General features: G+C 40.8%; 1 protein-coding gene across 1 annotated transcript in view; it reads right to left on the bottom strand.

The window, feature by feature from the left end:
* Window positions 1-21,688, bottom strand: part of si:dkeyp-121d4.3 (uncharacterized) — a 53,542-nt gene extending 31,854 nt beyond the window's left edge. Inside the window, exons 1-10 of the mRNA XM_060925544.1 lie at window positions 20,624-21,688; window positions 16,430-16,581; window positions 16,293-16,335; window positions 10,138-10,263; window positions 9,941-10,039; window positions 9,029-9,250; window positions 6,656-6,793; window positions 6,481-6,558; window positions 6,191-6,280; window positions 4,251-4,475 (exon numbers count right to left, since the gene is read on the bottom strand). Of these exons, the coding sequence (XP_060781527.1) occupies window positions 4,251-4,475; window positions 6,191-6,280; window positions 6,481-6,558; window positions 6,656-6,793; window positions 9,029-9,250; window positions 9,941-10,039; window positions 10,138-10,263; window positions 16,293-16,335; window positions 16,430-16,581; window positions 20,624-21,397 (1,947 nt within the window). The 5' untranslated portion in view covers window positions 21,398-21,688. The remainder of the gene's footprint in view (window positions 1-4,250; window positions 4,476-6,190; window positions 6,281-6,480; window positions 6,559-6,655; window positions 6,794-9,028; window positions 9,251-9,940; window positions 10,040-10,137; window positions 10,264-16,292; window positions 16,336-16,429; window positions 16,582-20,623) is intronic.
* Between the last annotated feature and the right edge of the window lie 3,168 nt (window positions 21,689-24,856).

Here is a 24,856-nt window from a genome sequence, read left to right as displayed (position 1 = left end):
CTTCATCTGTCCACACTACAGCACCGATACTGTACCGGTACGAAACCCATACATTTGTGGGTTTTGTACCGATACAGTTATACCGCTACAGTACCGGTATGGTTGCTAGTGTGGACAGGTGTTGCGGTACGAAAGTAGTTTCGTATTGGTACAAAATCCCTAGTGTGAACAGGGTAATCTCTCCAGATCACGAGGCCTTCTCTTGTGCTTTTCCTCTTCAGCTCATCCACAGGTTTTCAGGTCAGGACCGAGATGGCCACATGGCAGAAGCTTGATTCTGTAGCCAGAGAACCATTTTTGTGTTGATTTGGACACATGCTTCGGCTCATTGCTCTGCTGGAAGATTCAATGACAACACAGTTTGTTTCCTGGCAGAGGCAGCCAGATTTTCATTTAAAATGTCCTGGTATTTCATGGAGTCCATGATGCCATGTATCCCCAACAAGGTTCTTAGGGCCTTTGGAGGAAAACAGCCCCAAAACATGACAGAACTTCTACCATATTTAACATTTGGAATTGGGTTCTTTTCATTATAGCCATCCTTTTTATGCCAAATCCACCTTGAGTGTTTAGAAGAGAAGAAACCTTTATTCGTCACATGCACACTTCAAGCACAGTGAAATTCATCCTCTGCATTTAACCCATCTGAAGCAGTGAACACACACGCGCGCGCACACAGAGCAGTGGGCAGCCCAGAGCGCCCGGGGAGCAGTCAGGGGTCAGGTCGGCCACCCCACGTCAACCTAACTGCATGTCTTTGGATTGTGGGGGAAACTGGAGCACCCGGAGGAAACCCACGCAGACACGGGGAGAACATGCAAACTCCACACAGAAAGCCCCTCGCCGGCCACGGGGCTTGAACCCGGAACCTTCTTGCCGTGAGGCGACCGTGCTAACCACTACACCACCGTGCCGCTATTTATTGTCAAATAGCTCCATTTTTGTTACTTCAGAACATAGAACACTCAAAGTTGTTGTACCATTTTTTTTTTTTTGATTGGAGTGGTGGGCAAAGCTGTTGGCACTTGGACTGTGGACATTCAGAACTTTAACCACAAAATGGTTATCTCGGAGCAGCTTTCAGCTTTGCAAGGAATACATTTTTCGGAGATCAATTTGAATAAAATGGACGGAATGGACAGATATGGACGAGCAAGGACGTGCAAAGACTGCTTCTGGAAAGACCAAACAATTCATCTCTTATCGACATTCGGCGCCCTGAGACAGAACCGGCCTTGGTTTAGGCAGTTGGTGTGAAAACATTTCCCCCTGAAGGTCAATGCTGGGAGACACTCTCATTCCTCTCCAACTCTCCGCAGTCGCCATTTTTACCCCCAGTGTGACAAGCAGGTGCGTGACCAGCGCGTTCATGGCTGCAGGAGCGGACGGCTGCTTGCTTGCGCTGGATTTCCTCCCCCCCCAAGTCCCGTGTTTAAAGTGTACCTGTGTTGTAGTTGTGCTTATGCAAAGTTTTTTTTTTTAAATGTTCCCACACTGTACTCCTGACAGGAGCATAGTGGGGGGTGTTTTTTTCCCCCGTTATCTCTCATGTTGTGTTTCCTTTTTATCTTTATCCCTGTCTTCCTGTCCTGTCTACCCTATGTCAATTGTATGTTGTATATGTACGGACAGGCTGACGGCCAATTTCGCTGGTACATGTGACTAGTGACAAAGGGCATCATCATCATTTCACAAACTTCAGGTGCTTACGTTTGTGGTGAACTGACAGAAAAGGCTCCCCCCCCCCCTTCTGGGTTTTGTTTTCCTTGAAGCGGTTCTTCACCCATTTCTGAATATGAGTAACTTTCCACAAATAAATAGACATCTTTTGCACTTAAGTTCACTTAAGAAACTTTATGTTCGCCCCATCAAATATTTTTATTCCATATTTTGTGCCTTTTTTTTTTGGGGGGGGGGTTTGTTTTCAAGTAGCTTTTATTTTGTCCTCAGTTGGTTCAACAACTTGCCCTGCCATTTTCTTCTTCTTTAGGGTTCTTTTGGCAGTTGGCAAACCAACTTAAAAGGTACATTACCACCACCGGCTGGGCTGGAGTGTGGAACAGGAGTGAGGTTATTTATTTATTTATTTTTAGGGGGACTGGTTGTCAGGGGCAGCTTATATTGTTTTAGCCATTTGTTTCTTTTAAATAATTGATAAAAAGTGATGGATCTGAGTTTATGCGTGCCACCATTTTGTTTTTCTCTACTCGCAGTATATAAGCCGATATCCTAGTAGTAGCCAATCAGAGCATGTGACTGCTCATATCCAGTGAATATGGATAGAATAACTCCTGATATCTTCATTCTGATGACGTCACTCCCAGCGGTTTCCCACTGACTAGATGTGCGTTGTCAAAATGACGAACTGGCTCAAAATTGAAATTCTTTTGAGTAACTGTTGTCATTTTTTTTTTGTGTGTGTCTGTCTAATATATTGAACATTACACGGTAGCAAAGATGTGAAGTTTATCGTGTTGAAAATACTTTCACTTCACCCACAATATACTGTATACCAGGGGTTTTCAAAGTGTGGGACAGTCAGCCCCCCCTCAGAGAGCAAATAAACAGTGCCCCCCCCCCTACAATTTTTGTTGCTATACTTAAATGTTCCATTTGTATTTAAAAAAAAAAAAAAAAAAAAGGTTGTTGTACACATTTTTTTCCTTTTACACATTTTAAACATGAGCTTTTTTAAAACCTCTTAGACATTTTAAACATCTGTGCTTTTTAAAGCCTCTTTTTTACGTTTTAAACATGTGCTTTTTTTAAAACCTCTTTTTACACATTTTAAACATCTGTGCTTTTAAAACCTCTTACACATTTTAAACATCTGTGTTTTTTAAAAAACCTCTTTTTTACACATTTTAAACATGTGCTTTTTTTAAAACCTCTTTTTTTTTTTTACACATTTTAAACATATGCTTTTTTAAAACCTTTTTTTTTACACATTTTAAACGTGCTTTTTTAAAACCTCTTACACATTTTAAACATCTGTGCTTTTTAAAGCTTCTTTTTTACACATTTTAAACATCTGTGCTTTTTAAAACCTTTTTTTTTTACACATTTTAAACATCTGCTTTTAAAACCTCTTTTTTTTACACATTTTAAACATGTGCTTTTTTAAAACCTCTTACACATTTTAAACATCTGTGCTTTTTAAAGCCTCTTTTTTACACATTTTAAAAATCTGTGCTTTTTAAAGCCTCTTTTTTACGTTTTAAACGTGCTTTTTTTAAAACCTCTTTTTACACATTTTAAACATCTGTGCTTTTAAAACCTCTTTTTACACATTTTAAACATCTGTGCTTTTTTAAAACCTCTTACATTTTAAACATCTGTGCTTTTTAAAGCCTCTTTTTTACACATTTTAAACATCTGTGCTTTTTAAAACCTCTTTTTACACATTTTAAACATGTGCTTTTTTAAAACCTCTAACACATTTTAAACATCTGCTTTTTAAAGCCTCTTTTACACATTTTAAACATCCGTGCTTTTTTAAATACCTCTTTTTTTACACATTTTAAACGTGCTTTTTAAAACCTTTTTTTTTACACATTTTAAACATCTGTGCTTTTAAAACCTCCTTCACATATTTTAAACATCTGTGCTTTTTTAAAACCTTTTTTTTTTTTTACACATTTTAAACATCTGTGCTTTTTTTAAAAAAATCTTGTTTTACACATTTTAAACATCTCATAGCATCGTTAGCTAGCACCTCTTGGCAGACAACACACTGGCAGTGGAGCATCTTCAGATCCAGTCCATGAAAATCCAATCTTTAAATAATCGTGGTCATACTTGCTTCTTTTTTTGCTTGGCCCAGACTCTGTCTCCTCACTCACTGTAGCTTTAGGTACTAAAAATCGATCCATTTTGTCTCTGGCAAAGGCTAGCTGAAGTTCGCTAAATGTCCGCAATAGTAACTTATTCTGGTTTATTTTTCCTCACGTCGCGCCCCCCCCGGAAGAACTCTGGCGCCCCCTAGGGGAGGCATGGCCCACACTTTGAAAAGCCCTGCTGTATACATTCACCATTCGAAAATAAACTTCATATCTTCGCACAACCACGTATAGCCACTATAAAGGATGTCTGGTCCATTAAACCAAATCAAACATGTCCCGTCCCCCCCGTTAGACAGAATTTAGAAGGTAATGCAATCAGAGAAACCTATTGGCAAGAAAACAAAGGTCCTGTTTGAAACATCTCAAAGAGGCCATAATACCCAACGCCCCCAAACAAAGATAACTCACTATCTTGCGTTGCTCTTTGGATTCTTGTTGAAAGGTTTCTGGCTGAATCTCAATGTTGACTGCACGCTCCTTCTTGGTCTGCCGTTTGGTGGCAATGTTGAACTGGACCTTGTCACCGACCATCATGGTAGCCTGTGTGATCACATCACCTGAACCAAATGGTAAGCTTTTCCGTACATCATCCACAGTGGCGTCCACAAGGCCCTGTGGCAGCTTTTTCCCCACCTGCCCAAAACAAAAACATACTTTACCATTTTTAAACCAGAGCAGTAGGCAGTTAGTGTTACTGAAGGCTAATGTGCTTTCAAGCTGTAAATGACATCAAATCTTACACAGTTACCACTTTATCATACCCTATCTACATGCACATAAACTGGACATTGCAGTCCCAAGTCCATGGTGTATGAGGCAGACCAGTGTCTCTAGCACTGTTCTAAACAGTACCTCTATTTGGTGTTCATTTCAGCATTAACTTTTATGACTTTAAATGTGGTATGTTACTTTTCACTGGGCCTGGTCATTCTAGTATTTCTTAAGTCGCTGTTAACCAGCTTTTCACACACAAACATTTTACAACGTTTACCAAGAAACATATTAAAGGAAAAACATTACAAGTGATCAGAGATTGTCTATACAAGATCGTGTCTAATCACTGTTAAAGTTTTTTTTTTTTTTTTTTTAAAAGGGATGGAACAATCAAAATTGGACTACTTATTAGCTTTAAAAAAAAAGTTAGCTGTTTGGATGAACCTCAGTGCATTTTACATCATGTGGATGGAAGAGTCAAGAATTGGGTCACGACAAGGTTAGTCATTCAATTTGGTGTCAAGATATTAGTCCCAGCATAGATTGGTGTGTAAATACTGACGCCTGTAGAAAAACATCTAAATGGTAAAAGGCATCTGCATGGCAGGCTGACCAGGCTAATCTCGTAATCATGTTCATTCACATGTTCACCCTGATATCACATGGCATGGGGGTTACAGTAACTTCCACTGTATCCATCACTATATCTCTGGATCTCGACTCCTTTAAGCATCTTATGCCCCTTTTCCACCAAAGCAGTTCCAGGGCTGGTTCAGGGCCAGTGCTTAGTTTGGAACCGGGTTTTCTGTTTCCACTGACAAAGAACTGGCTCTGGGGCCAGAAAAACCGGTTCCAGGCTAGCACCAACTCTCTGCTGGGCCAGAGGAAAGAACCGCTTACGTCAGCGGGGGGGCGGAGTTGTTAAGACCAACAACAATAACAAGACCGTGAAAGATCGCCATTTTTAAGCGGCGAGAAGCAGCAGCTGTACAAACGCGAAGTCATCCATTATTATTATTACTGTTGTTGCTGCTGCTGCTTCTTCCGTGTTGTTTTTGCTTCGATATTCGCGCCAAAGTTTATGCAAACGTAGCGACGTAACTGATGTATACAGCGACGTAATGACGTGTCTTCCGTTAGCACCGTGAGCGATGGAGAAGCAAACTGGTTCTCAGCTGGCTCGCAAGTTGAACGAGTTGTGAACCAGCACCGGACCCGAACCAGCCCTGGAACTGATTTGGTGGAAAAGGGGTATTAGAGAGGAGGTGGAAATGACAATTTACATCATCAGTTTATTTCAAATCAGCATTCTGAAACCTTCAGTAGACAACTAATCCAAAACGTGATAGAATCCATGCCCAGAGGAGGGAAAAAAAAAAAAAAAAAAAAACAACTACCTGATAAGCTGGTCAAATCAAACACTACTGGACTATAAAGCTGCTCTTTTTTTTAATCAGACTGACTGCAAAGCATATCTCTAGATTTTCTCCAACAGTAGCTTTCATCATTCTAAAGCTCAGTGATGTAGTTTTAATGAATTATATTTTTCAAATGTGTTGCTCAAAAAAAAAAAAAATTTCTCCAAACAAACAGGAAATTAATCCAAAATGACCAGCACATGTAAAATGTGTCACCTCTTTAGCACATTTGGGGATGATTCGGGAAACTGTTCCTTCATATTTCTCACTGCTTATGTCTTCACCAATAGCTGATCCCTGAGAAGTCTACAGAGAAAAGGATCACATAATTCAGTGAAACACTTTTCCACTTTAAAACAATTAAAGAAAAGTTCCTCAACGATATGGTCATGCATCATAAAAACTAACATTCGGTGTGCTAACCACCAAACCATTATCGAAGAGTTAATCATGTCAACATTGTGAAAAACACTTATTACAGATTGATCTGCAGGCGGGTCGGTCACCTTTTCTGCTTCTGAATCGAACTCCACCGACCCCTCAGGAAGCTTCTTCAATCTGATAGCGACCAATTTGTCTTTTATCTAGATTAGAGATCCATGTTAAATTCAGAATATCAAAGAAACATAACTGAAGAGAGAAAACTCAAAGCCCGTATATAGAAGAGTTCCTCTGACTTACAGTTTGAGCTGTGAACTCCACCTCATCCATGACTTTTAGCTGATCGTCTGACAGATACTCACTGACAGAGGCAGAGATGTTTTCATGTTTCTTTGACATGATCGTAAAGACATTATCCTTGATCTTCATTATAACACCCTGTTAGATAAGGAAATTGAAATACAAGACTAGTTCAAAAAAAGATATATATTATTTTAACTCCGTGAACAAAGGATTGATCAGTTTGAGATATATATATATATATATATATATATATATATATATATATATATATATATATATATATATATATATAAATAAATATATAATGAGCAGGGTTCTCGCCAGCGCTTTATATGGTTGCGGCCCGCTACGCTAAAATTTCAGACCGCAACGGTAATTTCCCCCCGCTACGCTAAATTTTTAATATAGCGTAACGGTTGTTTTCAGTTGTTCATCACCATCGCCAAAAGTTTTTTTTTCCTGCGCACTTGAGCAGTTTTCAAGGTGTCAAAATCAGCCTACGTTTGTTAGGAAACCCATGCCTGGAAATCAGTTCCGAGAGAGAGAGAGAGAGATCCTGGCGATAACTTTCTCTTGAGCTGGACTTCGGTGAATGACAATGGATGACGGACCCCCTCGCAAAAAAAGAGACATTCGCTCTTTCTTCACAGTTAGAAATGTAAGTGCACCACTTCTACAGGTTTTCCATCACGCTTGAAAACTTAACCCAAAGCCCTTTGATGAATGAAAACGTCTACTTTGTAAGCAGGTTTAGCAATATGACAGGGCGCACGTATCGGATGATTAGCGCTAATTTACTGGATCCCACTGTGGCTAACATTAACACACTGGTAATCTGCCTGCATGCCATCCATCGTTATATTTCTATAAGGAGACAGGCACAAGAGAGGTTGGAGGAGATGAAGGAAAGGACATAGGAGGCAGAGGAAAGGAGGTAGCAGATAAACGGGCAGAGGATGGAGGCAGGCCTAGTGGGGGAGAGCCCGCTGTTGGAGATAGAGGAGGAGATGGAGGAAGACGAGCAGAGGCTGGAAATTCACAGGTGAGAATGAGGTTAATGATATGATTTTAGTCATGGGATTCAGCTCCAATGTGCCAAACGTGATCGCCCTTGTGGCTTTAAATCAGAGAATTAACAGTGGTTACAATCAAAGTTACTCCCGTGGTGTTAACAGAAGACGGCGAACCAAAACAGGAGAAAATCGGGCATCGACCCGTTGTGGAAACAAGAATTATAAAATTTTATAATTTTAATTAGAATAGTAAATTTTCTATTAAACAAGAAATTTAATAGTTTTAGATTATATATTAATTATTTATTAAGGGGGCTGGGTGTATGTTATGCCTGAATGAAAATGCAATTTGTTTTTTTTTTATTTTTATGTGCTCAGGCATTTCTTAATTTCTTAATACAATAAAACATTCATTATCTCTTTGGTTGTGTCTGAGTTTACATATCTTTTGACAACACCCTTTGTAGTTCAGTGAAATACAACAGTAGGTAACACATTGCCAAGATCCAAAGATGTAACAATTTTCCATCAAGGATATACAACATAAAAAATGCAATTTATCCCCTCCAGGAACGTCAAATATGGCCAATTTTGGGCATGATTTTTCAAAATCTCCGCACCATCCCCCCGCTCGGTCGCTACGCTCCCTCGCCATAACCCATTACGCTAAAAAAAAATCCTGGTGAGAACCCTGATGAGTGATTCCACGCTTATGGGTACTGAAATGGGGACATGAACTTATTCACCTAAAACCATTTCTTTTTTTACCATCAGGTCACAAAACATGTAATCTTTAATGAATGATATGTTAAAAGATAACTTTAATTTTCTGAGATGTAATAAAAACATATTTATATGCCAAAGTCAAGCCTATGAGTTCCAAAATGATGTCTGTTACATTACTTCTGTTACGATTGTCCATCTCGCGTCTGTTACAAATTAATTACAATCTAGCTATATACCATGTTAATCTTATTGAAAGAATGTGTATGTTTATTCTACTACACATGTTTATTAATTATATTTGCTAAAACATCACCTTCCTATGTTTCAAAAAGTAATTCTACATTGTTAAAATTGAGAATATATATGTCCACAACACTTCTGTTACGTTCTGACTTTGGCATATAAATGTGTTTTTATTACATCTCAGAAAATTAAAGTTATCTTTTAACATATCATTCATTAAAGATTACATGTTTTGTGACCTGATGGTAAAAAAAGAAATGGTTTTAGGTGAATAAGTTCACGTCCCCATTTCAGTACCCATAAGCATGGAATCACTCTTTTTTTTTTTTTTTTTTACTGGTTAGAGCCTTTATTTTCATTTATTTAAAAAAAATATCACATCTATTACCTTTTCCCTGACTTCCTTTGTGAGCTGAAATGTTTCTGGCATTTGTGGTGTAATATTTGTTGCTCTGCGAACGTTTGTAATAATATCTGTGAGCAGCTGAAATTTCACTCGGTCATACAGTAGAAGGGTGGCTTTCGAGTCCATCCTTCCAAAGGGCAGTTTTACAGTTTCAGTCGTGAGAATGGTTCTGATGCAGCCCGGATGAGGATCCAACACATAAGTCTGGAAAACAGCAGAGCCTTTTAGCACTTTAAACACTGACGAGTAAATACTGTAAGGAAATTTAACTGTGCAATAACATGAACAGAACTTAAAAACAAAAAAAAAAAAGTTTAATTAGTGAGGGATAATCGCAGAAAAGTTTATAAATTACCATCATTATAAATTGGCAAACATGATATATGAAATATAAATTCATATCACATAGGAATAATTTTTACCTATTCCATATAAACCTATTAAAGATAATGCCCTTAGTGGGCAATAAATTGCCCTGGTATACAAGACAACACCTATATTGTGCCAGAGTAAAATAAATAAAAAAGTCTTGCTGCCCATACTGTCTCTTAATTCAGCAGGATTAAGTCAGGCAGTACTTCAATACCTACCTGTAAATAAAAACACCTCAAGTTGAGCTTTGAAGGCAGCATACACTGCTAGATTACTGCCAATAAACAAATATATCAAACGATATCGTACAATTATTTTTTTAACAACCAATTAGCACATCAGAAGGAAACTGGGAGAGTTGTTAATCAGAAAACAGCACACAACAAAATGCAGCTAAAGGGCAAAGAAATATTTATTGCACTTAAGGAAGTAAGGGGAGCCTGAAAATCTGCGATTTCATGTTTATTATTAAAATTACAACCCAGATATGTATCCCCTTAAAGGCAGAGCTTTTCTACTCACGTCAGGCAGTACTGTTACGACCACACCTTCATAGACCGTGGGTTCAATCTCCTCTGTTCCTCCTGGTGCGATCTTCACATCAGTAGCGCATTCTTTTCCCTACAAACACAATAACAAAGCTTAAAAAACAGCTTAAAAAAAAAAAAAAAAAAACACACCTCACATCACACAATGGCCTGACATTTTAAATCACTCACCAGTTCTTTGACTGCTGTGAAATGCACTTTAACCCCAGGTACCAAATGGTTTCGGTTTCCAAAAAAAGCATCAAATGAGAAAGAATATTTTTTCAGATCCTCACGTTCAACGATCCCGTAGTTGTTCTAAATTTAAAAAGGGCAAAAGAAAGAAAATTGTCAATAACAATCACAAAGACGCATCTTAATATTCAAAGATATGTTTTAATATTACACCACAAATTCCAAAATCATTAACCCATAGAATAAGCATTATTTCTATAAACTAAAACAGTGAGACATAGCTCTTCACGTATTTAAGTCCACAATTAACAAAGCAATGCAAAACAGCCATTATTGTCGTATTGCCCTTGGTCTCCAGGAAGTCGAAAGTCATTTCTCCTATCTGCTATGGGCATTGCGAAACTCCTGCACAAGCCAGATTTGTATGAAGTAGTTTTGGTAATAAAAAGACCAGCATCATACTGCCATCTTACCCTTAGTTCTTCTCATCTGTGCACATTTATTCCATGTAAATAATAGGCAGCTATGTGCTTAGTAGAGGAGAACTCTCTCCAAAGCTGGATATACTTGTGCATGTCAAACAATTTGAATATCGGGAAGTTCAATATTCTCCATTAGTTATTTAAGAAAGGAAAAATTTACTATATTCTAGACTCATTACATGCAAACTAAAGTATTTCAAGCATTTTTCTATTTTTATTTATCGTTATGGCCTACAGCACCCAAATAAATAAATAAATAAATAAATAAATAAATGGAAAAAAGCCAGCAACATCTCAAAATAGTATTTCATTTCGAGTTTGAGAATCAGTATAAATACCATGTATCTTTTGATATAGTTCAGTACACACAACCGCAATCATGGGGAATACTGCTGACTTGACAGTTGTCCAGAAGACGACCATCAACACCCTCCACAAGGAGGATAAGCTACAGGAGGTCACTGCTGAAAAGGCTGGCTGGAAAAGGTGCACAAGCAACAGGGATGACCACAGCCTTGACAGGATTGTCAAGAAAAGTCGATTCAAGAACTTGGGAGAGCTTCACAAGGAGCGGACTGAGGCCGGTGTCAGTGCATCAAGAGCCACCATGCACAGACGTCTTCAGGAAAGCTACAACTGTCGCTTTCCTAATATCAAGCCACTCCTGAACCGGAGACATCGTCAAAAGCGTCTTACCTGGGCTCAAGAGAGAAAGAACTGGACAGTTGCTCAGTGGTCCAAAGTCCTCTTTTCAGATGAAATTAAATTTTGCATTTCATTTGGAAATCAAGGTCCTAGAGTCTGGAGGAAGAGTGGAGAGGCACAGAATCCAAGGTGTTTGAAGTCCAGTGTGAAGTTTCCGCAGTCTGTGATGATTTGGGGTGCCACGTCATCTGCTGGTGTTGGTCCACTGTGTTTTGTCGTCAAGTCCAGAGTCAACGCAGCCATCTACCAGGAGATTTTAGAGTACTTCATGCTTCCATCTCCTGACAAGCTTTATGGAGATGCCAATTTCCTTTTCCAGCAGGACTTAGCACCTGCCCACAGGGCCAAAACTAGTACCAAATGGTTTGCTAACCATCTCACTGTGCTTGATTGGCCAGCCAACTCACCTGACCTGAACCCCAGAGAGAATCTATGAGGTATTGTAAAAAGGAAGATGAGAAACACCCGACTCTCAAATGCAGACGAGCTGAAAGCCACCATCAAAGCAACCTGGGCTTCAGTAACATCTTAGCAGTGCCACAGGCTGATCGCCTCCATGCCATTCTGCATTGATGCAGTAATTCGTGGTAAAGGAGCCCCAATCAAGTATTGAATGTATAACTGAACAGACTTTTAAGAAGTTGGACGTTTCTGCATTGTAAATGCTTTTTGTGATCATCTTAGGAAATATTCTAATAATTTAAGATACTGGATTTCTTATTTTCATGAGATACAAGCCATAATCAAAACAAACAAAAAAAAAAAAGGGCTTGAAATATTTCACTTAATGTGTAATGAACATAGAATATTAAAATTTAAATTTCTGAATTAAATTATGAAAAAAAAACAACACTTTTTCATGACATTCTAATTGTTTGAGATGTACTAGTACTTCCTCTCATTGTCTTCTAATTTAGTATGTCTTCTTGCATAAGGTTTTCCACTGTTGGCAATACTATACTACATTAGCTATTCGCTCAGTGCTTTGCTTGCTAATTGTGGGATAGTCTCATCTCATGATCTGTAGCCGCTTTATCCTGTTCTACAGGGTCGCAGGCAAGCTGGAGCCTATCCCAGCTGACTACGGGCGAAAGGCGGGGTACACCCTGGACAAGTCGCCAGGTCATCACAGGGCTGACACAGACAACCATTCACACTCTCATTCACACCTACGGTCAATTTAAAGCAGGGTGTCTACAGGTTTGTCCAAGTTAAATTTAAGACTTTTTAAGACCATGTTCCAAAAAAAATTAAGACCAGATCTAAAGTCACGCAAAAACATACTCTTTTGAAAAAAAAAACAACTATATAATTTAATGTAACTTATTGTTCTTGTAAACATTCACCAGAAAACACTATTCTAGTAGAAGTACTTCGTTTCTTTTCCTTGACAGGCATTCACACACTCAAAACACAATATAAGGATAAACTTGTAACTATGTGACAATCAGAATGCAGTCACAACATTTGAATCCAAGGCCATCCTTTAAAAAAAAAAAAAAAATCTGTTTCCTGTCCACCGGGTGAGCAAAAAAAAAATTTTCAGTCGGGAGGGAGGGATTTTTTTTTAATGGATGGATAAGAAAATCGCAATGCTGTGTTTGCTTTTTCTTTCAGTACTTTATTACAAAAACAGACACATTTAATAAAATGACAGTTTAATCAACTGAAACTTGTACAAAAACTTTAAGTTAGCATTTTAAATGCTGACTGCAACATTTGCAAAACTTTTACAAAGGTACTTAAAATGTCCGTGTGGCAGCGGGGGCGTAGTCAAGCGCCGGTCTGTGACAGGAGGGCGGAGTCAGGGAAGGTAAGTGGCAGAATCACGACACCCGAGTAGTCTGGTTAACACCAGACCATATCACAAGTGAAATATGGTCTGGAATCCGCCTATTGAATTTCTCGTAGGGGAGGTGTGGTTTACGATTGTCAACGGCCGTTTATTGGACGTTGTGAATGTCTATCATTTGGCGTATACGTAGCCCATGGCCAATCATGGCAGTTGTACCCGGTGACGTAGTTAGAGCAACGAAGAGGCGAAGAGAAGGAAAGAGAAAGAGAAGGCGAAACAAAAATAGGAAAACAATGGCACCGAACGATTACTGCCGTTTGTGCAAGACAAATATGAGAGAAGCTGATCGAAAGTTTGGTTCGTATCGCTCGCCGCCATGTTAAATGTGATCCGTAAACAGTCCCAAATAAACTACAAGCTTCCGTTTGTCGAGTAGTACGCGTCACCGTCTTTCCACCCCTCCCCACTCTCTGATTGGCTCCCTAACTCAGGCGAGCCTTTAGACCATAGTTTCCATGCTGTCTTTTCAGATCGGAACGATTGTGCAAAGCAGCATGGGATTTCCCAGGCTAACACCTGAGAGCAATTAACCTGTGTTTGTGTGTGTCTTCCCAGTGACCGCGCCCTATATAAGGAGGGAGAGCGAGAGCGGAGCTCTTCCTGACCTAGACGCTGAGAGTGTGTGTCTGCAAAGTACACATCGAGTGTTATGCTGAAAAGCGTAGAAATAAAACAAAGAATTTTGTGAATAGCTCCTTTCGTTTCCGTGTAAATCAGCGTTGTTCGAGGAGAGGGAGCTCTGGGAATGCGTAAATGTCAAGTTCGATTTTAGATTTACAAACCCGAAAAAAATGTCGAAAAACTGGCGTTAAAAAAAAAAAAAAATTTCAACCGCACAAATGGCACTCACCCGGCCGGTGGACCGGAAACAGAACGTTTTTTAATAATGGCCTAAAGGCCTGGCAGAGCATTAAAAAGGAGGAAACACAGCGTCTGGTGATGTCCATGAGTTCAAGACTCAGGCAGTCATTGCCAACAAAGGGTTTTCAACCAAGTATTAGAAATGAACATTTTATTTACAATTATTTAATTTGTCCAATTACTTTTGAGCCCCTGAAATGAAGGGATTGTGTTTAAAAAATGCTTTAGTTCGTCACATTTTTATGCAATCATTTTGTTCAACCCACTGAATTAAAGCTGAAAGTCTGAACTTCAACTGCATCTGAATTGTTTTGTTCACAATTCACTGTGGTAATGTACAGAACCAAAATTAGAAAAATGTCTCTGTCCAAATATTTATGGACCTAATTGTATAGCGAATTCTGAAACATAAAATATGACAACCTCATACTGTTGCACACCTTAAAGTGCATATCCTGGACCAAATTCGTTTTTTTTTATATGAAAGTATGTCCCTTTACACACTCATCCAGAAGGGTAATTTTGCACAAGGCCATCTGTCTACAGCAGAAAAAAATAAAACACGTCTGGAAAAATCCCAAGGGAGTCTGGAGCCAGATTCGTGACGTCACCTGCGGAAGCGCCAGCAGGCTGCGAGAGCTTACACGGTTTCAGTGCACAGCCTGCAGGCTTTCGTCTAAACGGGGGAACAGGGGCGCTGCGCCCTCTTACTCTCGGCGTGCGCCCCCTTACCGACTCCGTGAAAACATCCCAGCAACACTACGTGACAATGTGTCTGATCATCAAATACGTTATAATTGCTCCAAAAATATTCCAATCATAGTAGATACACCGCCAGACGGTGCAAAAACAATCTGAATTGGTGTTTTCCAGACTGAGGCGCCATGTTGTTTAGTTGTTTACTTGTCGCGGCTGCTCTCGCGAGATTTGACATGGGTTACATACAAGGTCAGCTGACTTGTAGAGCGAGATTTCTCGAGACTGAATGACCTTTCACCCACCGGCGCGGGAGCTTTTGACAGAAGTAGTTCGCGAGTTGTTTTTGACGACACTTGGGCATTTAAAGATGTCATCCCGCGGCACGAAACGGAAGAAAGCCAAAGACTGTCCGGGGCAGAAGAAGATTACTTCTTTCTTTTTCAATGTTGACAGACAATTTGTTACAATTTCCCTCTCAGATAGCCTCAGAATGTCCCATTGGAGCATTTTTCAAAGGCTTTGCACGGGGGGGGGGAACCGGCACCATCTCCCCCCCCGCTTTGCTCGCTCGCCATGGTGAGCGCCCTCATACTAAATTTTTCTAGAAAAAACCCTGGCCTGTGTAGACCAAGTTTAGTAGCTAGCGATTTTGCATTGAAATACAGAATTGTCATCTAAGCGCAATGTGGGAAACGATGAGTACTAATCCCATCAAGATTGGTGTTGCTACACCCTCCTACGATGCATCTGTTAACCATTTTAATAATTACGTGATAACATTGAAGAAATTTGCAGAAAACCACCAGGTCGTTTTCTCATAAACAAACCAGCGCCGACGTAGGATTCAGAGGGAGGCGTCCCGTACATGACGTCAAGAAAATCAATGTTTCCCGGGAAATCCAAATGCCAAGTTTTTTTCAGAGGCGGATGAATTCGCCTCAAATGGCTTGATTTCAACTGAATTTTTCTGGTATTACGCAAAGTTTCATATAAAATAGGAGAATTACATTGATCTTGCTCCTGAATTTACCCGTGATATGCACTTTAAGACTTATCTGCAAGAATAACGGGACAAAATAACACCTGAAAACACTTCATCACTTGGTGTCTTCAGTTGCTAAACATCTTTCAAGTGCTGTGAGAAGGAATAGCAACATTATAAAGTGATAAATGCTTTACCACCCCAACTCTTTTTGAAATATACTGAATGCAAGAATCTAAATTGTAATGTTTATTTTGAAGAAGCTACAAAATTCCTAAAACATTAACGTGCCATGTTGTTTTGAGTGTAATACAAGTCAAAGCTTGTTTACAAATCATTGAGTTTTAATTTCAACATACCATCCCAACTTTGTGATCTGAGGTTGTACAACATTAAAAACAATAGTTTTGTCCACGAATATAATTTATTGGAGTATTTTTAAGAGCTGCTGCCTTTTCCCAATTTTTTTCCTTTTAAAATCAATTCAATTGTACTGATGTTAATTAAATTCCCTTTTAAAAATATTTACATGGTTGCTTCGCAAATAAGCTCGTGTATGGGTACCTACAGCAATAAACGTGAGGACTCCCAGAGATCGTCCAGGTGGAGGTCTGAAAAAGAGAGTTCGATATAATTTAAAAAACAGTGACCACACAAATTTTGCTTTGAGATAAGTTCATTAAATCTGAGTGAAAATGTTCTTACATGACTGATCCAAACAGGCTCTTAACGACAGATATTTCTTTCTTGGTAGTGCTGGAAGTTTTACTATTTTCATTTTTGCCAGGACCACTGGATTGTTGATTTGCTTTATTAGCTCCTGGGAGTGGGCGGGGAACCAGCAGGGCACCACAGACCTAAAAAAAAAAAAGCAAAAATAAAAGAATTTATCAAAGTAAAGAGGAGTTCAATATCTCATAACTGGTCAAGATTAATAGTCCTAACACAATTATCAAAATTCAGGAAAGTAAGAAAGTGAGATGCAGTTAGACTTATGCGATATACTGCCACAACAGCCAGTGACCTTTTTGCCAACTATATTTTATCATCAGTCCTGCCAACCTTTATGCATTGTGTAGTAGCTGCACAAATACATGAAAGTACACATTTATAAGTTAACGCTCAAAAATACGCCTTTGTCTTGCCAGCAACACGAGAACTGAGCCAACTGACATGAGAATCTGGAATGATTTGAGCAGGCGTATTGAACTTATTAATACCCATATTAACATGGACTTCCTGGAAACCACACCCCCTCCCCCAATCTCATGTGCTCTTATCACATGCAGAGATGCTCACGCAGACCATCAAAGTACACGGAGAATATTTTACTTTTTTTTTTAAATGTGAAATAAAATCTGTGTTCACCTTGAGATAAAATTAGGCAAGTAACAATGGTTACAATGTTTGGTGTTCGGGGGGGATAAAGGATTTTGTCCCGAAAAGATTAAACAGACCTACAACAAAAAGTGTTCAATCATTAAAAGTAATTAAATACACTGAGGGTTTTTTTTGACAGGCTCTCTCCTGCACTGTTCCCTGAACAGCATCAATAGGAAAAATGTTGGTCATGTGGACGTTACATAGCTAATTTCTATAAAGATTATATTGAAAAGTGATGTGTTTTTACCGCATATTACTGCAGAATCACCTCAAAAATCCACCATCCAAAGGCGTTTTCACAATCGCCACAGTTCTTGACTACACACATGGGCGTAAAAATGCGTATGGACGCGTCCATACCAATATTCAGCTGAGTTTAAAACGTCCATACCATTTTTGAATGGAGAAGCCGCGATGCGGGAAACGCTGAATAAAAACACCAAACACGGTATCGCTTCCAGCTGATTTTCAGTTGTGAACAGACCTCTCAAAAGACAGCTGACTATTGGTGGGGACAGCAGGTAAAAAAGCTTTATGAAGCTTTGATTGGCCCACCTCCCGTTGCCTTGACGTTGCTATGGTTTTTTGTTGTCAATGGCTGTAAGCAGTAGCAAGCGGTAAAATCAGCATCCAGCTCGCTGCTACAGCAAAACAGCACACAGGCAGTGATATCGGGCAATAAAAGAAAACGTAAGGAGGACATAAGACATTATTTTACCCAGTCAACGGTAAGCTATTCAAAACAAAATAGCCTTGTTAGAGAACCTCTTCAGACAGTGACGTTTTCTTCTGCCAAGCGCTCGACTCCAATTGTTTAGCTTCTGCCTCAGAAGGCAAAAACACCTTTTGTCATATGATCCTGTAACAGCAAGGAGTTTCTGTTTGCAATCTCTCTATGTCTGTCTCTCTGTCTCACACACACTAATAAATGCTTGTAGGTAATCTCATATCATCTCTAGCCGCTTTATCCTTCTAGAGGGTCGCAGGCAAGCTGGAGCGAAAGGCGGGGTACACCCTGGACAAGTCGCCAGGTCATCACAGGGCTGACACATATGGCCCTTTTCCACTACCCTTTTTCAGCTCACTTCAGCTCGCTTCAGCTCACTTCAGCCCGACACGGCTCGCGTTTCGACTACCAAAAACCGGCACGACTCAGCTCGTTTCAGCCCTGCTTAGCCCCTAAAACTCGCACCGTTTTGGAGTGGGGCTGAAGCGAGCCAAACCGTGCTGACTGAGGTTGGGGGCGTGAGCAGACACTCCCCTGTGCACTGATTGGTGAGGAGGCGTGTCCTCACATGCCCACACACGCCCCGCGAGCGCGCTGGGATCTGTAAACACCGCAAACCCGGAAGGAGAATAATTACGAATTACGAGAATTTCTGAAGCCTTATGCGCCTCGCCTCATCTATACGCTCTTGCCAGTATCTGTCCGCGTTGTCGGTGACAACAAGCCACAGCACCAAGACCAGCCACACTAACGACTCCATGTCCTCCATGTTTATTGTTTACTATTCGGGTCGTGAGACTACCGCTTAAAAGCTCACTGAATCAGTGACATACAGAGCATCGTGGACGAGTTCGCGGAGCGCAAGGCTCGTCGTATGCCCTTCAAATAATGCGCGCAGTAGGCTATTGATGTTTTTATTATAAGCCATGTACAGTATGTCACCTAATGTTTTTTTGTTTCTGAGTTACATGTTCGTTTGAAGGACTTAATGTACAAAATAACATAGTTGCACCCCGTAGTGTTGAAATTGGTAAACACAGTGCATTCAGTGAGGTTTGCACCGCCCTCCTTTTATTTCTGACTCTTCCTGTCACCACTCTGAGCGCTCATTCGTATGCCCTTCAAATAATGTGCGCAGTATAGGCTATTGATGTTTTATTATGAGCCATGCACAGTATCCTAATGTTTTTTGTTTCTGAGTTACATGTTCGTTTGAAGGACTTGATGTACTAAATAACATAGTTGCACCCGGTAGTGTTGAAATTGGTAAACACCGCAGTTGCGGACATTTTGTAGCCTAAAATGATGTTATGATAAGCTTTAATAAAGTGCCCGGTCATTTGCCCCGCCCCCGGCCCGGCTCTGACTTGTTCCGCCACTGTCACTGATGTCACTGTTTGCGCTGCTTAACGGCATCACGTGACGTCCACCCACTTTCGCTAACTCCACCCAATGTGTCCACCCACTTCCAGCCAGCACGGTTCAGCGCGGTTGTAGTCGAAATGCAACTCCAACAGCCCCGCTCAGCTCGACTCGGCACGGCACGGCTCAGCCGCGTTTGTAGTGGAAAAGCGGCAATAGACAACCATTCACACTCACATTCACACCTACGGTCAATTTAGAGTCACCAGTTAACCTAACCTGCATGTCTTTGGACTGTGGGGGAAACCGGAGCACCCGGAGGAAACCCACGCGGACACGGGGAGAACATGCAAACTCCACACAGAAAGGCCCTCGCCGGCCACGGGGCTCGAACCCAGGACCTTCTTGCTGTGAGGCGACAGCGCTAACCACTACACCACCGTGCTGCCCGCTTGTAGGTAATGCTAAATGTTTACTTATATTTACTGTAACAGCAAGGAGTTTCTGTTTGCAATCTCTCTCTCACACACACACTAATAAATGCTTGTAGGTAATGCTAAATGTTTACTTATATTTACTTTTTTCCTTGCTCATTGTTTGCATGTATATGCATATGTATATATGCATGTGTATATGCGTATGTATGTAACCTCTGCAATAAAATGTGAAAGTGTAAAAACGTGAAACAATTGTCACTTAACCCTTTCAACTTAATGAATAAACCTTTTTGCAAAATGCACTACAACTACCAAAACTCTTCACACTTCTACCACCCATACCTACATTACTTCCAGATTCTGAAATTGCAGTAACTCAAAAGGAAGCACATGATGTTTCAAAATGTGTGAAAATAGTAAAAGTTGTGTGATAATGAAGCAGCAGCACATAATTTTGATTGATTGTGTCGTTGTAATTTGGGTAGGTCATCCACTACAGCGAAATTCACAGCAACTTCAACGTCCACTTTCTCTGTGTGATGATGTATTGCCCGTATACATGCAGATGTTAGCCTCAGTCTAAGACTAAGTGTACCTGGTGCTAAAAATCAAAACAATACAAAGGAATGGACAACCAATCATGTGTACAGTGTAGGCCACATTTCGTGCGACAACCATGGTGCACTTGGCCAAATTATGTCCCGACCAATATCAACACCGTTTTTACGCCCTTGACTACACAGCTGGTAATATTATTTAGCTCTCCCTGACTCTCCTGAAGACTGAAATGGTGGAAATGCTTGCTTTTCTGTCTGTTTTAGACCAATTATCCAAGATGATTAAAATCACCAGTTTTTTTTTTTTTTTAAACGGAAATTCATGATCTGGGGAATCAATAAATATCGCACAAAGCAATAATGGGGCGGGGGAAAAAAAATGGTGAAATCAACAACAGTTTGGTTATACTAGTCCGTATAGCTGTATACCTACATGGGCATCCACTGGTCGTATATAATCCACATCATTTACATTATATGCCTTTAATGGGCCACTTCCAGGGTTCATCACTGGACAACCTGGTCCATTCTCAAACTGCGACCGCTGGATTTCTGCCACTGAGGCACACCCTCGTGGTCCATCCCGAAACTCAGGTGGTCCATCCCGAAATTCAGGTGGGACAAAGCCTGGTGGTCCATCCCGAAATTCAGGTGGGACAAAGCCTGGTGGTCCATCCCGAAATTCAGGTGGGACAAAGCCTGGTGGCCGATCCCGAAATTCAGGTGGGACATCCCGGAACTCAGGTGGGACGAAGCCTGGTGGTCTATCCCGGAGCTCAGGTGGGACGAAGCCTGGTGGTCCGCCTTCGAACTCCCTTGGGTGAAAACCAGGTCGACCTTCATATGGTTCTGGGTGAAAGCCTCGTGGTCCGTCCTCCAAATCTGGATGGAGGAAGCGTGGGTGCATCTCAAAGTCTTGCGGGTGAAACCCTGGTCGATGCATAAACCGGTCTCGCATGATAAACTCTGGGGGCTCATCTATAAAGGGCCCATCCCCCATCATGGGTGGTCCAAAGTCAGGCGGGCCCATAGGAAAGTGATCTCCAGGCATCCTTGGTCCACGGAAAGCCATTGGATGTGGCGGACCACCACCACCACCACCAAATGCACCGGAAAGCAGAGGCCTTGGTCCCGGACCCATCCCCATCGCAGCTGCTTTTGCTGCCGCTTTTGCTTTGGCTTTAGCGCGTTTTCGACCTTTAGACATTTTGTCTCCGATAAACCGTCCTCTCCGAGCACCAATTACAAGTTGAAACTAGCTCGACACTATACTGCGCTTACAAACAAACAGGCTAATCTCCGAGCTAATCCTCGCTAAAGCGAGACAAAGCTAAACCCGTTTATCTCCAACAAAACGGTGCCGTCTCAGCAGCAAACTCAAAAACTGTAACTGAAATTTCTGTTATGAAATTAAAGTTTCTTAAGCGTAACATTACAATAATAATAATATATCCCCGAGCTAGCAAAACATTCGTCCTGCTGCGCCATCAATCTGAAGCTAGCTCCAATGACGGTACTGACTTCCGGTTGCAGCTGAATATTTAAAATAAAAGTACGCAACACACACACGTTTGTGTTTTCAACGATGTGGGGTGGAAAATTAAAAATAAAATAATTTAAAATAATAATAATAATAATAATAATAATAATCACTTAATTATGACAGAACAAATGATGATTTGATGATTTCATGAAACACTCAAGCAATATGGAATCAATTTTGTGCCAAAATGTTCATACAATACTTTTGAAATATCAAACAAAAACGACAAATCAAAATACAAAAAAAAAGTCAATTTTTTTAGACTGGCAAACAAATTATTCGTGTAATCGTGCAAAACATCCCTGACTTCTTGCTTGCCGTTTTGGCACAAACTTCACGCGTGGGCGGGCTGTCCAGGAACGCATTCCCATTGGCTAACTTGTGTTTGACTGACAGCTACGCTCAGCCATTCCCTACTCGGATTCTGGCGGACTGTTTGACGAGTGACCGATCCATTGACGGTAAACAAGGATCGAGTGGACTTCAGTGGCGACTATGATATTGAATTAATTCAACAAAGTGTAAGTGCGGGACAAATGTGAGTATGTGTTGCAGTAGTGCACATTATACAGGCGTGTTTAACGTTAGCAAGACAGCTATTATATTGGGTAGTGGAGCTAAGGCTAACATAATGTGCACTACTGCAACACATACAGCACATTTGTCCCGCACTTACACTTTGTTGAATTAATTCAATATCATAGTCGCCACTGAAGTCCACTCGATCCTTGTTTACCGTCAATGGATCGGTCACTCGTCAAACAGTCCACCAGAATCCGAGTAGGGAATGGCTGAGCGTAGCTGTCAGTCAAACACAAGTTAGCCAATGGGAATGCGTTCCTGGAAAGCCCGCCCACACGTGAAGTTTGTGCCAAAACTGCAAGCAAAAAGTCAGGGAGCGCAAACGAGAAAGCTGGAATCGCAACCAAAATAAATTACGCCAAACAAAACTGAGAAAGACGCGGAACAAAAATAAAAGGTTTCTGAAGAGTAATAGACTGATATTTTGCACGATTACACGAATAATTTGTTTGCCAGTCTAAAAAAAATTGACTTTTTTTTGTATGTTGATTTGTCGTTTTTATTTGATATTTCAAAAGTATTGTATGAACATTTTGGCACAAGCAATTGTGTTGAGAAGTGGATTATTTATCACTTGCTCATTAGAGACACCTGCTGGTCAAACGAATAATCATACATACAATACATAGACTGGTGCATACCAGTTCATCAAACCTGTGTTATCTCATCTCATCTCATTATCTCTAGCCGCTTTATTCTGTTCTACAGGGTCGCAAGCAAGCTGGAGCCTATCCCAGCTGACTACGGGCGAAAGGTGGGGTACACCCTGGACAAGTCGCCAGGTCATCACAGGGCTGACACATAGACACAGACAACCATTCACACTCACATTCACACCTACGCTCAATTTAGAGTCACCAGTTAACCTAACCTGCATGTCTTTGGACTGTGGGGGAAACCAGAGCACCCAGAGGAAACCCACGCGGACATGGGGAGAACATGCAAACTCCACACAGAAAGGCCCTCGCCGGCCACGGGGCTCGAACCCGGACCTTCTTGCTGTGAGGCGACAGTGCTAACCACTACACCACCGTGCTGCCCAACCTGTGTTATATAAGGATAAATTTATCAATATATCCTCCTGAGAACCAACCCAAAGACTCGTGTCCTCTGTAGTTGACATTTGTTTTACGTTCACACCTTCTTACTCCATCCATTATCTGTAGCTGCTTATCCTGTTCTACAGGGTCGCAGGCAAGCAGGAGCCTATCCCAGCTGACTATGGGTGAGAGGCGGGGTACACCACGGGCGATTGCTCTAAGACAACGAGGGAGGCTCAGTCTCCTCTAAAAATGACGAACATCGTGTAGGATGAATTGCGCTAGGCTTATGTTATAGCCGACCTTATAACATTGCTATTTCAGATCCAGAATCATAGAAATATATGTGCTCAACCCACTACAGTGCAAAATAATTCCGTTATAACTTTTCCCAGTTCGCCTAATGTGTGCGTGAGTTTTTCCCCCTCGTGACAGCGCGATGCAGCCCAGCCTCAGTGGATTGGGAGCTATGTGCTTGTCAATCTCAAAATGCAAGGCGATTATTGGACAAATACTGCGAAAATGCCCGCCCACGGAGTCTCATGGACTCCCAGCCTCAGTGGACTTCAATGGCATTTGGGAGCTATGCGCTTTTCAATCTCAAAATGCAAGACGATTATTGGACAAATACTGCGAAAATGCCCGCCCACGGACTCCCAGCCTCACATGGGAGGGACATGGCAGTTTCCGCGAGGAGACTGGTGATTGGTGAAAGCGGCCGGATATTTTCTTTGATTGACAGCTCGTTTCAACTATAGACAGGCAGCGGTTAACAGTGTTGCCAGATTGGGCAGTTTTAAGTGCATTTTTGGCGGGTTTTGAACATATTTTGGGCTGGATAATGTCAGCAGTATCTGGCAACATCAGTTCAGTCCCACGCGGATTCGCAAGTGCTGTGGTGTATTGTAAGAGATCAGCTTACATTTCGATTTCATTCATTACATACGGTTTCTACCAGCTTTTTTAGTTTGTATATATTTTCATTGTAAATAAAGTGTAAATATAGTGTTGTCAAGTTTGCTGTCTTAGTTCCAGAAATTTCGTTTATTTGAGTGACTGAACTTGAACTTGAGGGGGCTAGTCAGCTAGCAAGAAAGCTGCGCACGGATGCCAAGCATTGCTGATTTAATTTTGGCGAAGCCATTTGCCAGTCTTCCTTTCGAGGAAAAAATTAAAATTAAAGAGCAGGGTAGACCAACGCCTCAAATTGACTTGGTGAAAAAGGTAGGGAATAATACTCGTTCCTTTCAGCTCTCCTGGTACGAGAAAGTGAATTGGCTCACAGCAAGTGACCCACATCAACAACAGTAAATAGGCTACTTTAGTAATATGTCATGGATGGACCAAAAATATAGAATCTATTTAAAATGTTTATGCTGAGTATATTATATTGGAATATATGTTTTTCTGGATATGAATTAAACACAGCTACAATTTGGAAAACATTTTTAAACAAAAACACAGCCGAGGTCAATTTTTAAACAACATGCCACAATTTTAA

Source organism: Neoarius graeffei, chromosome 7 (assembly GCF_027579695.1).
Source record: "Neoarius graeffei isolate fNeoGra1 chromosome 7, fNeoGra1.pri, whole genome shotgun sequence".
In the NCBI taxonomy this organism is placed as follows: domain Eukaryota; kingdom Metazoa; phylum Chordata; class Actinopteri; order Siluriformes; family Ariidae; genus Neoarius; species Neoarius graeffei.
Note: the sequence above shows the minus strand (reverse complement) of the source record. Positions and strands in the feature narration are given on the sequence as shown.